Source organism: Cyprinus carpio, chromosome A9, assembly GCF_018340385.1.
Source record: "Cyprinus carpio isolate SPL01 chromosome A9, ASM1834038v1, whole genome shotgun sequence".
Taxonomy (NCBI): domain Eukaryota; kingdom Metazoa; phylum Chordata; class Actinopteri; order Cypriniformes; family Cyprinidae; genus Cyprinus; species Cyprinus carpio.
In genome coordinates, this window is record NC_056580.1 from 11,292,749 (window position 1) to 11,309,319 (window position 16,571).

The 16,571-nt window shown below is 36.5% G+C and overlaps 1 protein-coding gene across 1 annotated transcript; it reads left to right on the plus strand.

Moving 5' to 3' along the window:
- The first annotated feature begins 669 nt into the window (after nucleotides 1-669).
- LOC109072302 (chondroitin sulfate synthase 2-like) lies at nucleotides 670-14,308 on the plus strand. Its single transcript, XM_042763471.1, has 4 exons — nucleotides 670-1,165; nucleotides 3,068-3,632; nucleotides 11,435-11,617; nucleotides 11,884-14,308. Exons 1-4 carry the CDS (start codon nucleotides 873-875, stop codon nucleotides 13,144-13,146), a joined length of 2,304 nt encoding a protein of 767 aa, XP_042619405.1. The 5' UTR covers nucleotides 670-872; the 3' UTR covers nucleotides 13,147-14,308.
- Nucleotides 14,309-16,571: the final 2,263 nt, after the last annotated feature.

Here is a 16,571-nt window from a genome sequence, read left to right on the forward strand (position 1 = left end):
AATGCCAAAAGAAGTAATCAGGAGCATTTACTTTTATTATTACTATAAAATCTTGACATTGGTAGATAAGTGAAGTGCCATTACTTTGTTTCTTATTGTTTATTTAGTTTAGTTATGCTGTTTGTTATTATTTTTGTATTATATTTAGCTTACTTATAACAGCGTATGGTAAAATATGAGCCCAGATCCCCCTCTAGTGGAAAAATATAAGTCATGATAATAGGATTTAGAGTAAAAGAAGTAAACATTTTCGATTCCGAGCTCATGACAGAAAGTATATATAAAAAATGTATGTTTGTAAAGTGCAATATTCTGTTTATGTTAACTTACCAATTTGAATTTGTATTGGTTTTTCAAAGGATCAAACGTCATAACAAAGAGACCTCAGCTTTAAAAGAGTAATTTTTCTCACACTGTACAACAATAATTACTATTTTTGCATTATTGTAAGGAGTAGATTTAGGGTTGGTGTAGGTGCATACGTTAAAAAAACAAGATTAACAAGACAGGTAGAAAATTCAATTTATTGTTAGCTTCCGGTTTTTGCTGTATCCCTTCTAGACATAACCCCATTGGATTTCAAACGGGACGGCTTCGTCCATAGAACACCATAGCCCCGCCCACTAAGGGATGCTCCGGCTCTTCGTAATGACGTTTGATTTTGTGGGCGGGGCGCTCGATTTTCTCTGGGAGGAGCAAGCCACTGACACGTACGAGTGCCTCAATAATTTGGAGGAAGGTGATACAGTTACAGGAAAGGAATACGTCCAATGCATTTCCGCTAGCATTCGAATCGCTTTCTTAATGTGCGCTACTCTGTTCAGAAGGTCGCGCTTAAGGGAGGTGTGCACAGCACCATTAGTCGGAGTACAATGAGGTTTTCTATGTTGATCGGTCTGTTAAGGCCGATCGGCCCGGTTATTATCGGGATCTCTCTGGGATTTACTCTGAGTTTGCTGAGTGTGAGCTGGGTAGAGGAGAGCTGTGATATTAATTTTATAGGAGATGAAGGAATCATTTTATCCCAGGATGGAAGTTTAAAAGGAGCCCGGAGACCCAACTCCATTTCCACTGGGAATGATGGTGAGGAGGAGGAGGAGGATTTCCAGCCGAGAATAATCCCATATAAACCAGTCAAACAGTCTCAGCCCAAGAAACTTTTCAGGTAACGTTAGACTGCCTCACTGTCTTTTATACTGTGGTTCGCGTTAAAAATAATAGAATCTCAGAATTAATACCTAAGGAATAGTTAACTAGGCGAGTCGATTCCACGCTGGATGCATTTGCTTGTAATAGTTTTGGCCTTCCTGCATTTTTTAATTTTAAAACACCATTGTGTGCGTGTATACCAATAGAGACAGAAAGACAATCAAAACCTCTGCTGGGGATAATAGATTCTTAAATTTTGTCCTAATTAAAATCTAAAATAGCCCATATTTAGGGAATGGAATGTGGATTGAGGTCAACGTATAATTACAGTAATTATTATTATGAACGATAGCCGTGAATAGGAAATCATGAATACCAGCATGTCTGTCTGTGAGAGTACATTTCTCGGACGATTAACTAAAAAGCATAAAAGAACCACACAAAAACACACCAGGTGTTATTGTTGTTTACCTTTGCTGGAATTTGTGGTTTTCCTGAATTTCAAGGTTAACACAAGGTTAGTAATCCTGTTTTAATCAGCCATGCCTATGATGTTGATTTCCTCAAAATTAATGCACGTTGCATTTTGCAACAGCACTAAAATGTTTACATTTTATTATTTTTCTTTCTTAATGACATTTTGACAAGATAAGTGACTTAAGTAGTTAAAGATCAGCATTTTTCAGCAAATGGAAATATAAACCTTTCTTTATGTTCTTCCCATAATGAAGAAAAAAAACAAAAATACTACTCTTACTGGAGCTTTGAGTTTAGTTTTAACTTTTAGTAACATGACTGAAACCTCAACACTTCACTGTTAGTGGTTTTCACAATTACAGATGAATCAAATATTTGCTTTTGCTATTAAAAGGTTTTCGCAACAAGATTTTCAATGACTCAATGTCATTTCACAAACACTGCGAGGTATTTCAATATTGTTTTATGGGATTTATGGAACAGGCCTGTGGCAGGCTTTTACTTTTTTCTTTCCCACAATCTCCTTCTTTTAATATGTCCCATTGGGAACTCTGTAATCCTTCAGGGTGGCCCCATGGTGCTCATTTCTCTATTCCAGTCAACACTTACAATGTCCAGAGGTAAATTAGGAAGGTTAGAGACTACAGTTAACTAATCCCGTAACATGAAAGGGTCAGCTGTCTTTGGTTATCAGTTAGGCTCACGTTGACCTCATACTAACCTCTTCCTCCAGGCACAAAGCTGTATCCTGATTGTAAAATTTTATCCGAAACTACTGTTTTCAGGCTGACACCCAGAATTTCTGCCTACAAAAAAATTAAATGTTATAATAATAGTTATTTCTCAGTGTTGTAACATTGTTTCTTATAATTGCAAATGCATGCTTTATCTCAAAATTGCATCTTTATATCTCACGTACTTATTTCTTACTTATTTATTGTAATGGCAACTTTGTGTTCAATCTGTTTTTTAATATTATTTATATACTTTTATAGTTTTTTTATTATTCTTTTAAATGAGCATTTATTTTTAGATTTTCAGTTTTAATTTTAGTAATTTTGTTGTTTGCTTTTGTCATTTTAATTTTTTTCCAATATTTCTATATTTTTATTTGCATTTTAATTTAAAATATTATTTTAATCAACATTTCTAAAATTTAAAATTATTTTTTTATTTATTTTTTTTTTAATTTAAAATGAATATAATTGTAATAGATTGATCTTCAGTTTTAGATGTAAGCAAATCGTTAAATCTCACAATGTGGCCTTTTCTTTTTTTTCTTTTTTTTTTTTTTGCACTTTTTAAAACTTTATCCCAGAAATCACTTTTTTTTTTTTTTTTTTTTGTGGTTAAACATTGCATTGCATTACATCCTGAATTGCACAATCATGAGTTGTAAATTGCGATGCAAGTTGTAAAAATGATCTGTTTGTTTTCTCAGGGCAAAATACATCAGCACAGAGTTGGGAATCCGAGAGCGTCTTTTCGTGGGAATACTTACCTCCAAAAACACCATCAACAGTCTAGGTGTGGCTGTCAACCGCACCATCAGCCATCATCTGGACAATGTTGTGTTCTTCACTGGTACGCGAAGCCGCAAGATACCCCATGGGATGGTTGTGGTCACCCACGGTGATGAACGCCTCATCTGGAACATGTTCCAGACCATCAAGTACATTCTAGAGCACTACATCACAGAGTACGACTGGTTCTACCTCGCCCAGGATGACACGTACACTCAGGCGGATCGAATCAAGGCTCTGGTGGAACACTTGAGCATGGACCGGGTGCTGTACATGGGCAGCCCAGAAGAGTTCATCGGAGGTGAGATGCAGGGGCGGTATTGCTATGGGGGTTTTGGATACCTGCTGTCCCGAAGTCTTCTGCTAAGGCTCCAGCCCTTCCTGGAGAACTGCAGGAACGACATCCTTAGCGCCAGACATGACGAGTGGCTTGGGCGATGCATCATTGACTACGCTGATACCAACTGCGTGGAAGAATTTGAGGTAAAAAGTTTTGCAATAATTAGATGTTTACAAATATGTAAACCGTTTCACTCAGCCTTGGGAAAACCTTTTATATTCAATAAAATTCTATATCTGTGCAAAAATGTACATACAATACATTAAGATTTTTTTAATGTTTTTGAAAGAAGTCTCTTATGCTCACCAAAATCCCCTTTTTTAGATCAGAAATACAGTAAAAACTTAAAGATATCATAAATAATTAAAAAAAAAAACAACTAATTTAAAATTTAATTTATTCCTGTGATAGCAAAGCTGAATTTTCAGCATCATTACTCCAGTCTTCAGTGTTACATGATCCTTCAGAAATCATTCCAATATGCTCTTGGCACTCAAGAAGCATCTTTTCTTCTTATTATTATTATTGATGTTGAAAATGTGCTGCTTAATATTCTTTGATGAATAAAAAAGTTGAAAAAAACAGCATTTAATTGAAATATAAATAAAAAAAAAAAATTATAAAAAACTTTAGAGTAACTCCAGACCTGTATTCATCATTAAACAATACAAAACAAAAAACACTCCAGACCTGTGATCCTGTCTTAATCATGACACTGTGTAAAACAACATATAACGCTTAAGACCCGATGACTGATGGTTAACATACTTCAACATGTTTAGCTCATGTGGGCTATACAAGGCTAAGGTCATCTTGCATCATGCCTGACCATGTCCCCCTTCTTTCCATCATTTCCTGTCTTGTTTTAAATTTCCAGTCTATAAAAGTGTGAAAAAGGCTTAAAACAATGAGTATTTTTACATGTGCAATCATAATTAAGGTGCAGGTGTTGATCTCCAAATATACATGACAATGCATAATCAAATATATTTAAAAGAATAAATACACACCACACATCACCTCTGTTTTTCAGAGTGAGTGTGCATCACTGAAGGCAATTGTATAGTCCGATTAACATGTTTATATGCTGCAAGCCAAGCTACAATTGCATTATCCAGCTCTATTGGTCAGACTTCACTAAAACCTGTCTGGTACAATTCGCTCTGACTAAAGCATTTACATGACATTTTAAAAACACATTTTTTTTTCTCACTATAATCAACATTTAAAGGGTATTTAAACACAATGACATATTTCTTGGCACATCATACTTCAGTCATTAAAGAAGAACGTGTAATGTGTGATGATGTTTAGGGCATTTTACGAGGAGTCTAATTCTATGAGTATTATTATTATTGTTTTATTTCCACACATAATCATATTTATGTTTTGTAGATAAATGTCTGCGAATGTGAGATGCTAGAACTTGGTGTTATTGGAAATGCTTTTGTGTAGAAAGAAATGCTTGGCATATTTTCAACTCCACATTATTTGAATGAGCTATCACTGTCTGTAATTTCCATCTCTGTGGCCTTGATTGAAAGAGAGTCAGAATCCCTGTAGTAAACCTGCGGTGTTTGATGACAGACAGCTTTATATGGGGCCTTATTCTTGATGAAACTAAATCTCACTGCCTTTCAACTCACCAGCATACGTTTACAACAAACAAAGACAAGACTCAGATGTCTCCTTTGAAATATGCTGCTGTTCTCAGCAATTAAAGGGAAGATCTCAAGTCTGCTGCTTTAGTCTGTCAGTCAGCACAGCATAACCTCTATTCTATAAAGTTTCACCTCTGTTCAGCTCTTTACGCTCACAGCCAGTAACTGCTGGAATTTAGGTTAGTGACGGTGAAGAAATTTTAATTGATGTGTGACAACACCGGTAATACCGGCAGGGGCGCATTAACGTACGGGCTTTAAGTGGCTGAAGCCCAGGGGCCTACACTTGGGAGGGGCCTACTGGCTGCTGGGAAATAACATTTCTCAAAGTTTGCAGCAGTGACAACAGCATTCTGTAAACAAACTTAAACACTCATTTTCAGCGATGCCCTGCTTGTAGTATTTGTAGTGAATGGTTCAGTTTAGGTTTCCCCCACACAGTTTGTATAGTTGGTATGTTCCACCGATATTCTGTAAGTGGAATGCACAATGCGCTAGTAAAGAAGCCTGTTAATGTGCTAGAGTCCTGCATTGCAGCCCAGGCCCAACAGGCCCCGACTTTTTTACGCCCCTCAGGCTGGGCTTCGGGCCTATTTTCATGTCATAGTTCAGATGCGGGCTGGGCCTCGGGCCTGTTTAAGGCTTCTCATTATTTTTATATTTTAGACATACATCAGTTAGTGATGAAAAAAGGCACATGAGACCGTGCTGCCGCGACTGTCAAGAGCGGCTCTACGGTGTGTAGTGTCCTGCCAGCAGCAGCATGTATGGTGCGTGCTGTCAGCACATCTGAAGAGTTCTGCGTTTAAATGCACGCAATAGGCTAATGCTTGCAAAGCATCTGCAAAAGTAATTACCATAAATGTGTCGGGGTGAAACAGTAAGGAGATATTTGAATTATTTACTAATAGTGTTTTCTGAGTTGGTGTGCAAGGATAAAGTTGCCGATCCTGACTCGCCATCTCCTCAGACGTGCCTTCAGAGAGAAGTGCATCTTTACGGATTATGATTATAATGAAAGAGTTTTTGTTTTTGATCTGTTTTATTTTGTTAAGTAGTAATTTAAAGCTTTCTATATATATATATATTTATCATGTCAGTGAGGCATGTATTTGCTGAGTTTCGGTTCATTTTTGTGAAATGCTCCTGTTCAAGACGAGACGGCAGAAAGCGCATTATGTTTGTTTTCTTTATTTTATAAAAGCGTTTTGTAGATATTGTGAGTTTACACAAATACAAGTAGACCCTTTACAGTTATGATTGATGTATTACTCATACCTTTATGAGCAAAAATAACGTTGTATCCACTGAAAAAAAATATGCAAGTAATCTGGCGCCTCCATGTCCTGCAAAGCGCACTTTAGCTTCCACTCTCCGCACAAACTATTGGATATAGCGCACACTTATCTAGGTTTAACGTTTAAACATTGTTATATGCTTGAACTGTTTTAGTCAAGTCAAGTCAAGTCTGCTTTATTGTCAATTCTTCCACATGTACAGTACATACACACAGAGAATTTAAATTGCGTTACTCTCAGACCCCCGGTGCATACAGATAACACTAACAGTAGAGCCTAAAAATCCACATAGATACAGATCAAATCGAAAATAAACTATACACTATACAAATAAGGGCATGAAAAAATAATAAAAAAATTAAATAAAGCAGCACAAGGCACATGGCAGATAGAGTGCAAAGGTGAGGTGAACAAACAGTGCAGATAAAGATTGTAGTGCAGAAAAAAAAAAAAAACCTTATTCAGTCTGATTAAAGTGACAAAGGGCTCAGAGAGCAGTTCTTTTATTTAACTGACTGAAGAGGTAGTAGAATGACGTCAGTTCTATGCTGAATGAGGTAGTGAGCAGACCAGTGCTGCACAAAGTGACTGGTGCACGTTATCGTATGTTAGTGGGAGGGGGGAGTGGAAGGACCTGGGGATGTGGGACCTCATAGTTCAGTGGTGCGGGTTCAGCTTCCTGACAGCCTGATGAATGAAGCTGTCCTTCAGTCTGCTGGTCCCTGGCCTGGAGACTCCGCAGTCTCCTCCCTGATGGCAGCAGACTGAAGAAGCTGTGTGACGGGTGAGTGGACTCACCTGCAATGCAGAGGGCTTTGCGAGTGAGGCGGGTTTCGATAAATGTCCTGGAGGGAGGGGAGAGAGACACCAATGATGCTTCTCAGCTGCTCTCACTGATGCGTCACAGATATATAATATATATAAAATAATAATGATGTGCACAATGCATGGTTCATAAAATATGACATATTCACAGATATATAATATATATAAAATAATAAAAAATTACTTGACTTAAACAAGGATATCAGTGCATTCATTCTTACCATTGCAGTGTACAGTTTGTGCATGAGGGACCTTCTTTTGATCCGTAAACAAAAACCTATCACTTAACACCATGTTCTCTTCAGTTAGGCATTTTAAATCCCTCCGAAATCATATTTAATCTCATAAATATATTAATTTTAAGTGATCATTCCATAAATAGGTTGATAAATGAGTGAGTCAGTCAGCCAGTAAAATGAAAAATGGTCATTATTTTTTTTTAATTCTGCAGCGTGCGACTCTCTGTGGAAGACAGATGAAAGCGCGTGCAGATCAGAGGCGTGCAGTAAATGAAGATGAAACAAACCCACAAATTTATGTTTTCTGTTATCACTCTACGCTTAACCCTGGTTTAACAATATAATTTAAATCGCGTTTTGATTGATCTAATTTCTGTATTTTAATAAATGCTGCATTAATCAAATTTCAGGGCTCTGTACTATAGGTCATTAACATCTACATTTTCATTGGAAAGATAGTTTTATAGGGTTATAAAAATAACCTGAGAATAACCGTAAAGGAACATTCTGTATAAGTTATTTTTAGGTTATTTAAAAACAACCACCCCGCAAAGTTCTGGGAACGTTATTTTATGGTTGCAAAAATGTATCCTAAAAAGAACGTTCCCCTAATGTTACTAATTGGTTCCCAAAAAAAATAACCAAACAGGAACCAAAAACTAACGTTAAGGGAACGTTCTGTGTTTGTTGGGTTTAGCCTATATATAAAACATAGAACTTTTATTAACAAAACATAAAAATATACCATGCCATAGGGCAGGCTATGCCTAATATAAAATAACAAATAACTTACATAAAGTTTAAATAAGTATACAAAACTGGAAATAAGCTAAGTAAACATAATATATAACCAAATAAGAAACATAGAAAGTTTATTAGCAAAACAAGTAAGAAAGCTTGGAGACACGGCAAACACCTTGATGTCAAAAAAATAAAAATAAATAGCACAAAGTTTAAATAAAGTAAAAATCAGCAAACAATGTGGAACCCATTAAATAAGAAACAAATGTTTAAAAAAACTTCCAAAATCACCTTAGATAAACGCCAAAAGTCAATAGGCTTTTCAAAATCCAAAATATTTTTGCATTTCGTTTCGCTACTAAATCATTCGCCATCATCTTGTCTGTCTCAACTCACTCTTCTTGTCAGTCAGCTCGACTCACTCTCCTCACTGGATAAATGAAATCTGATCTGTGATGCGACTGTCATTCGGCACACTACATTGAGCAGCCATGTTCAGTTTTTAATTGTAGTGTCTGTCCTTTTACTGAACTAAATGATTTTTATCACTATAAAAAATCTAAACGACGGTGGGCAAGTGACGTAACCGGTGGCTTAATACCGGTATCACTGTCAGCACCGTCTATCGCGGCAAGCCTACTGGAATTAAATTCAAGACACTATCTACAGTAGTTGCTATTTCCACAATCTTCAAGTACAGAAACAGTTTGGAATGTTTTTTTGTTTTTCAATGGTAATATGGCATCATGGCCTTTCTCACCTGAAATACCTTTTACATTTTGGAGTCTGTCTCTTCTGACTGCAGTAGACAGAGGTTGGATCTCAAAGCTTTCAGTTCTCCTGTCTTTCTCTCTGGGTTAGAGGTGATGTAAGTCAGCGGCTTTGTTTGTGCATCCACAGATCCCTGTTTGCCCAGATCCTGTCTGGGAAATCGGCAGTGCGTACTTCGTAAGCAAGAAATAGTCTAGAATATATACAAGCTTCTTTTTTTAAAGGCAAGAATTCATAATCCATAATTTTTTAATTAAAAATATATAGACTTCCCTAAGCATCTCTGTAGTTTTGTCCTTTCCACTTGACCAGGCAATTTTAAAAGAATTATTAAATACAAGACAAGAAGGACTACTACTTATTTTCGATATATACAGTCTGTCTTATAAATGCTGACATTCACATGTACATTTTATACATATAACTTTTTCTGGCTTGTTTATGTGACTGTGATTTTGTTTAGAATGGTGCAAATTGTGGCTTAGTGTTTCCTCTTGTTCTCTTAATAGCTTGATCAGATTAGATTCACTTTTCTCTGACTGTGGTCTAATCGGCTCAGGTGCTTAGCTTCTGCACCCCACTGGCCAGTACACAGTGTTCAGCACTGTTTTGTTTTTGTTTATTTTACTAGAGTTATAAAGGACCACAGGAAATGTGAAGCATGATAATGTTTTTTTTTTTTTTCATGTGCTTTTGGGAATCATCTATTTTCTTATTTTTGGGTATTTTGTAATACAGTTGTATTACATCTATGGGAATGTTTATGGTTTGTAAATGCAGCAAATTTAGGCATTATTGTTGTTGTTGTTGTTGTACTTTTCTGTATGAGTGGTTAATTTTGTTTTCTTACCAATATTTACTACAAATACCTTAAATTATAGGTACTAATTTATTGATATGTATGCAAGATATATATGCATAGGTTTTTACTTTAAATCCCCCACAAAAAATGTTTAATGCAGGAAATTCTTTGGTGTATTCAGTTCTTTGTCTGGTAGAACTGTATAAATTATAGCACTGACATTTGCCCAGAAATGGACTTAATGCATTTAATGCGGTCCTTACATAGACTTCACACTTTCTTTAATTTTTTTGTGGGTGAAGTAGTTTTGAGAACCTGTTATGCTATAATTTCCCACTGTGGTCTTTCATTTAGCTAGTATAAACACCTGCTAAAATTTGTACTGGACTCTGGAAACTAGAATAATTAGAAGAGAACTTGACCAAAGTTACTGCCATACACATTTCAGACTCATACCAACTCAGGCAGACTCATTCAGAGTCGTACAATGTTTTAAATTTAATTATTCACAATAAGCATGAGCATTTAAGACAATTCAACAATAAAAACTTCAATGTTTGTCTGCTTTGTGACCGTGCTATTGAGCTTCGGCACCTGTCGCCCAGACAGAATCACAGCTCAAAATTGTATCTCACCTTCAGAGACTGAGTCATATGTCACACTTTTATTTGGAGGGGTCTGGGGTCCGCTGGTTAATCTTTTCTTAGAACAGGTACTGAGACCTCTATTAATCCATCAGAGGAGCATTAGATGTCTAGATGTTGGGGGTGTTGGTCAGACACACTAAACATGATGAACTGTGTCTATTTTGTCATTTCATCCAGTTATAAATCCACCTCTGCCTTTGTCTTAAAAGCATCTCCTGTCTCTCAACACATCATTGCAGTGTGTCCTATATCCTTTTATGGAGCAGTACTCCTGCAGGATCAAAAGTGGAAGCATTTACTTTGCTTGAACATCAATTGTTGCAACCTGGAGCCAGCATGTAGAAGAGGTCAAGAACCTCAGCTAAACCTTGGTTTACAAAGGAATGCACCAAAATGTTAATTCTGGCTGATGCAGATAAGCCAGCACTTATCTTTGTGTTATGAATGATAATTGATAAATTCTATACTGTTTTGTCTGAATAAATAAAAACAAAAAATAATAATCATAATTTTATATGGTACAAGTGAATTTAGGCAAATTTGCTGAAGATTACATTTAATAGTGTTGTCATTAGTGTTTTTAAAGATTACATTTAAAGGGATTGGGCTCCACCCAAAAATGAAAATTCTGTCATCATTTATTCACCCTCAAGTTGTTCCAAACCTGTATGTTTGTCAGTAGTTACTGTCAACTGTTTGGTTACCAACACTCTTTAAAATAGCTGACTCTTTGAAAAAAAAAAAAAAAAAATTTTTTTTGGAACAACTTCAGTGAGTAAATGATGACAGATTTTTCATTTTTGGGTCCCTTTAAGTGAGAATTTTATCCCTTAAAGTGAGCACTTGATGACTGCAAAGGTCATCCAAATGTAAAAATAGTAGCAATGAGCATGCTCAAACAAATGAAATGGAAAAAAAGTTTCACTAACCATGCTTTTTTTTTTTTCTTTTTTTTTTTCAGGGGCAGAAGTATTATTATTACGAAATGGGAAAAAATTCTGACCCCAGTAAGGAAGATAATGTGCAGTTTAAGAATGCATTGACCGTCCACCCAGTGTCTGATCCTGAGCAGATGTACAGACTTCACAAACACTTTACTGAGATCGAGCTTCAGAAGACATATGAGGAAATCGAAAAACTGCAGGTACCCTTATAATAAACCCGTGCTGACTAATGCTGATGCCAAACTGAGAAGAAATAGTTATTTCCCTTGACCTTTTGAGTACAGTGATTCATTATGGGCATTTTGTAAGGGTGTGTAAAATTGCTAGCACTTTCCTTTCTGCATTTTCAAAGTGCTCTGGTAATGTGCAGCGTAATTTTTTTTAAAATGGAGGTAATAACCTGCTCATCAAATATCTTAAAATGCTTTAATTGTATCCCACACCTTGCTCTCTACTTTTTTAACAGGCGGAAATAAAAAATGTGAGCGTGGTGGCTTTCGAGGGCAACCGTAGTGCCCTGTGGCCAGTTGGAATCAATCCACCCTTTGAGCCAAAGACACGTTTCGAGGTCCTGCGGTGGGATTACTTCACAGAGGATCAGGTGTACTCCTGCATTGATGGTTCTCCGAAATGCGAGCTCCGTGGTATCGATAAGCTGGACGTAGCTGACGTCATTGAGACAGCAATGGGAGAGCTGAACAAGAAGTACAAGCCCGTTCTGCACCTGAAGAAGCAGCAGCTTATTAATGGATACAGACGCTTCGACCCCACCAGAGGGATGGAGTACACCCTGGACCTCCAGCTGGAGGTGGTTAACCAGAAAGGACACAGTCGCTCCATCACCAAGAGGGTCCACCTGGTGAGGCCTCTCAGTCGGATTGAGATCATCCCCATGCCTTATGTTACAGAAGCAACTAGAGTCCACATCATCTTACCCGTCTCTCTTCAAGACCGAGAGCAGGTTCACCAGTTTTTGGAAGTGTACGCCACAAACGCGTTTGAAACCAGTGAGAATGCCATCTTGACCTTTCTGTTTATCTACGATCCAATTGAGGCCCAACAAGTCAACCAGAATGACATCTTCGCCAGCGTCAAAGCGCAGATCAGTGCTTACGAGCACCGGTATCCTACGGTCAAAGTCCCCTGGATCAGCGTTAAAAGCGGAAGTCCCTCTCAAATCAAATTTATGGACATCATCTCCAAGAAGCACCCGGTTGACACGTTGTTCTTCATCGCCACTGTGAAAACCAGCATCAACTCGGAGTTCCTCAATCGCTGTCGGATGAACTCCATCAACAACTGGCAGGTGTTTTTTCCTATCCATTTCCAATTCTACAATCCCGACATTGCTTATCATAACCAGCCTCTTCCCAATACGATGGATTTGGTCAAAGAGGCTGGCCACTTTGATCGCAGTTCCTTCACCGAAGCATGTTTCTACAACTCGGACTACATGGCGACCCGGACGCGCATGTCTTCGGATGTCCAGGAGAATGAGGAGATCCTAGAGAACCTGGATATATATGAGATGTTTGTCAAATACTCTGGCCTCCATGTTTTCCGAGCAGTGGAGCCGGACCTGCATCAGAAATACAGTTACCAGCCGTGTAATCCTCGTCTTAGTGAAGATATCTACCAGAGGTGTGTGCAGAGCAACCTGGACAGCCTTGGGTCACGCTCTCAGCTCGCCATGCTGCTGTTTGAACAGGAACAGGGCAACAGTACTTAAAACCAAACCCTGAAGACTGAGAGATGACTGAGAGGGCATAAACGTTTTTTTGTCCATTGGGTTGATGCTTTACTAGTAGTCGATCTGTGGCGTCACAGTGCTGAACAATCAAAAATGCTGTCAGTACCAAATGAAAGACTAAAAACGTTTTAAGTCTGTTTAAATATAGCATTTTTGTGACAACAGGGGATTCATGATTTGCAGTCATTCTCTTTGGAGCAGATTGGTTTATGTTGGCTCTTAAACCATGCAACTGTTAGCTGTTGAAATAATAACTACCGTAACATATCTAGATCGACGTGCCTTCAAAAAAATGCCGTCCTTTCATAATACTTTTGTCTTGTCATCACAGACACTTTTGCTCAAGCATTTTTTTTTTTAAGGAGTTTTAATGTTTGTTTAATGTAACAGGGTTTTTGTAGAATGAAGGAACCATATCCAGGTCCTAACAATAATAGCAGTGGGTTTATTTTTGTTGAAAGGTTTTAAATGCTTCAGTCAGTTCAAATCTTCAGTCAAATCTTAGACTGATTTTAAGAAGGTAAAACCAATGACTTATTGCCCAATAGTGCCAAAAAACAAATGTCAGGACAGTTTTTTGAAAGTTTCAAACACTGTTTTGTCCAAAGCATTACAGCCAGCATTTTTCCATACTGTATGTAATTTATGCTTGAATTCTAACAAGAGAACACAGATGCAAATATCTGCATTTAAATGCATATAAATATTTGTACCATAGAAACCACCTCAAAGAGATTTTTCTGATGAAACATGTAAACTTGCACTAATACTTTCATTGCTAGTCTGTCTTGTATATCATAATGCTGCACAATACGCCTTTTACAGCATTTCATTCTGTTCAAGAAAGATTATAGGGTGCATTACACGGTTACAGTTAGTTCCTGTGCTGTCTACCAGAGAGGAGTGCAATACTAGTGCAATACTGTTCAGATGGTGCAGTGTATTGAGTCTGCTCAGAGCCAGCTGATGGAAGCACTCCGGATGAGTTAAATACATCTATTGAACACATTTCTGAAGATGCACTACAAACAGCCTCTATTACGTACCATTCCAAACACTTCACAAAACGACGTGTTTTCGTGACAATATATTGGCTTATATAAGATAATTCAGATTTGTTTTTGCAAAGTGAGTGTATAAAGCCTGTATCTGTTTTTGTGGGTCTCCTTTTTGTCCCTATTTCTTGGTACGTGTTTACTGTATTGACTTAGTGTTGTATTGAAATTTTCTTTTGTTATTTTATATTTAAGCAATCATAGACTTTATGCAGTACACTGACAACATCTTACACAAGTGACTTGTGTTCACAATATCATGATGCTGGATGTCAAATGATTTTGCGTACAAGAGCTGTGAAATAGGTTTTACAACGTAATATGTTTGGTATGTTTTAAATGACACATGCACAACATTAATGGACGCATCACAAAATGAGCACATATTGAAGCCGCTACTGGCCTTTAGGGGTCAGCAAAGGAGCGTGGGATTCCCTGCTCTCGGATATGTAGACTTTCACAAGACTATTTCTTAACCTTTGTTGTTGTTTTTTCACTATAAATATTCTTTATAAATCTATTGTATTTTGTTTTAATATTATTGTACAAAATGTTTAATAAAGATTTTATTTTAGGGCTCAGATAAACACGGGAATTGTCTCTTTTCTCTTATACTTTCATGAGGCCATTTCTTAATAATGTTGATATTTACTTTTAGGTCAGATTTTTACCAAAATTAACCGATTTTTCTGTGACCATTGTTGCAGCATAAATCAAGGTTACAATAGGTTCCAGATTTCAGCATCAGTCTTAATGAGATGCTGTAAATTTTCACCTCTATTTATATGTCCTCTCTTTTAGAGCCCTTAACCACACACACTGCCTTTGGGCACACGGTGAACCCATATAAGCACCAGGCAGCTGAAGTCAGCAGTATATAATTATATATGACTCATTTTTACATCACAGGTTTTATTCCACCCTAACTTTTCCCCAGCAGCTCAATTTATAACAATTTACATCCAACAATCACTTGCATTTTTGTCACTCCAGACAGTGTGATACATCATCACAAAATCAGACTAAAATATATGAAACACATCAGCAGTAAAAGATTTGAAATCCAATGGGAACAGTTTTTTTTTTTTTTTTCTATTGGTGGCAGACTTTTAGAGATTCAGCAAAACACTCTCATTTACTAACATTATATATAACATATTGCATACATAAACCCAACATGTTTAACATCTTAAAGAGATAACTCACCCTAATGTCATTCTAAACTGGTATGGCTTTCTTTATTCTGTGGAACATAACACATATTTTGAGAAATTATCACCACAAGGTTCTATCTGCCTTCTGAGCTGTTTCTCAAGATATTGAGCATCAAGGTTTTTGCATTCCATATAGTGAATAACTCAATTTTGACAAAAAAAAATGTCAGATAGAACCTAATAATTCCAAGGTGACAAAATAAATATCAGTTATCAAAAATCTAAGTCAATGGTCACCAAAACTGATTGGTTACCAAAGTTCAATCTTCTTTTGTGTTCCTCAGAGGACATAAAGTCATACAGGTTTAGAACGACATGAGGGTGAGTAAATGATGATTTAAGGCCACGAGTACTTAAAAAATGCTTCATTTTGGACTTGGACTGTAGTTGAAATCTAGATATTATCACCATTGTGGGAACTTTAGATCAATATGTCATAATATATTATGCTGTATCTTTTAGATTCAGCATTTGTGTCTTTTGAATCTATTGACAGCATCTGTGACACAGTTGATTGCCAAAGAAAATTATGCTTTATTAGTTTGTCAAATGTTCTTATAATGGAAATGTGAGGAAAACATTTTGGTATTTATTTATTTATTTATTTATTATATTATTATTATTATTAGAGAATTGGTGGCTAATTCATATACAATATTTCAATCTTATTTATTTATTTATTTATTTATTATTGTAAAAATAACCAATATACGGAAGTTCATAAGAATTTTACATGTTGGAGAATTGGTGGCTAATTCATATACATTTTTACAATCTCATTTGTATATTATTTATTTATTTTGGTAGGGTCTACTTATGCCCCACTAATAATTAGGTTTAAGGTGGACCTTCATGCTTGTTTTCTCTAAAATTATAATTTTCTGTATGAATCACATCATACAAATTAATACCTTGTAAACTAGTTGCATTTTCTCATGAGATCAGATTCCAAATAACAGAAATTACTGTGTAAAGTTCTGTTTAAACTGTAAAGTAGTTTCCAGTATCCTTTTAGCCTTATGGTTAATTATTACAGAAGCAATTTTAACAAGATTGCACATTTTTGCTTGTTTTTATAAACTAAAGGACATCATTTTATATGGTAATTGACAGCAAGCCATGGATACTGTCAAGA

Excerpts from the sequence above, each read along its gene's own strand:
- LOC109072302 (XM_042763471.1), top strand. The coding sequence starts at position 873 with ATGAGGTTTTCTATGTTGATCGGTCTGTTAAGGCCGATCGGCCCGGTT. Across the intron at positions 3,633-11,434 it reads ACTGCGTGGAAGAATTTGAG|GGGCAGAAGTATTATTATTA; the intron begins GTAAAAAGTTTT and ends TTTTTTTTTCAG. Across the intron at positions 11,618-11,883 it reads AGGAAATCGAAAAACTGCAG|GCGGAAATAAAAAATGTGAG; the intron begins GTACCCTTATAA and ends CTTTTTTAACAG.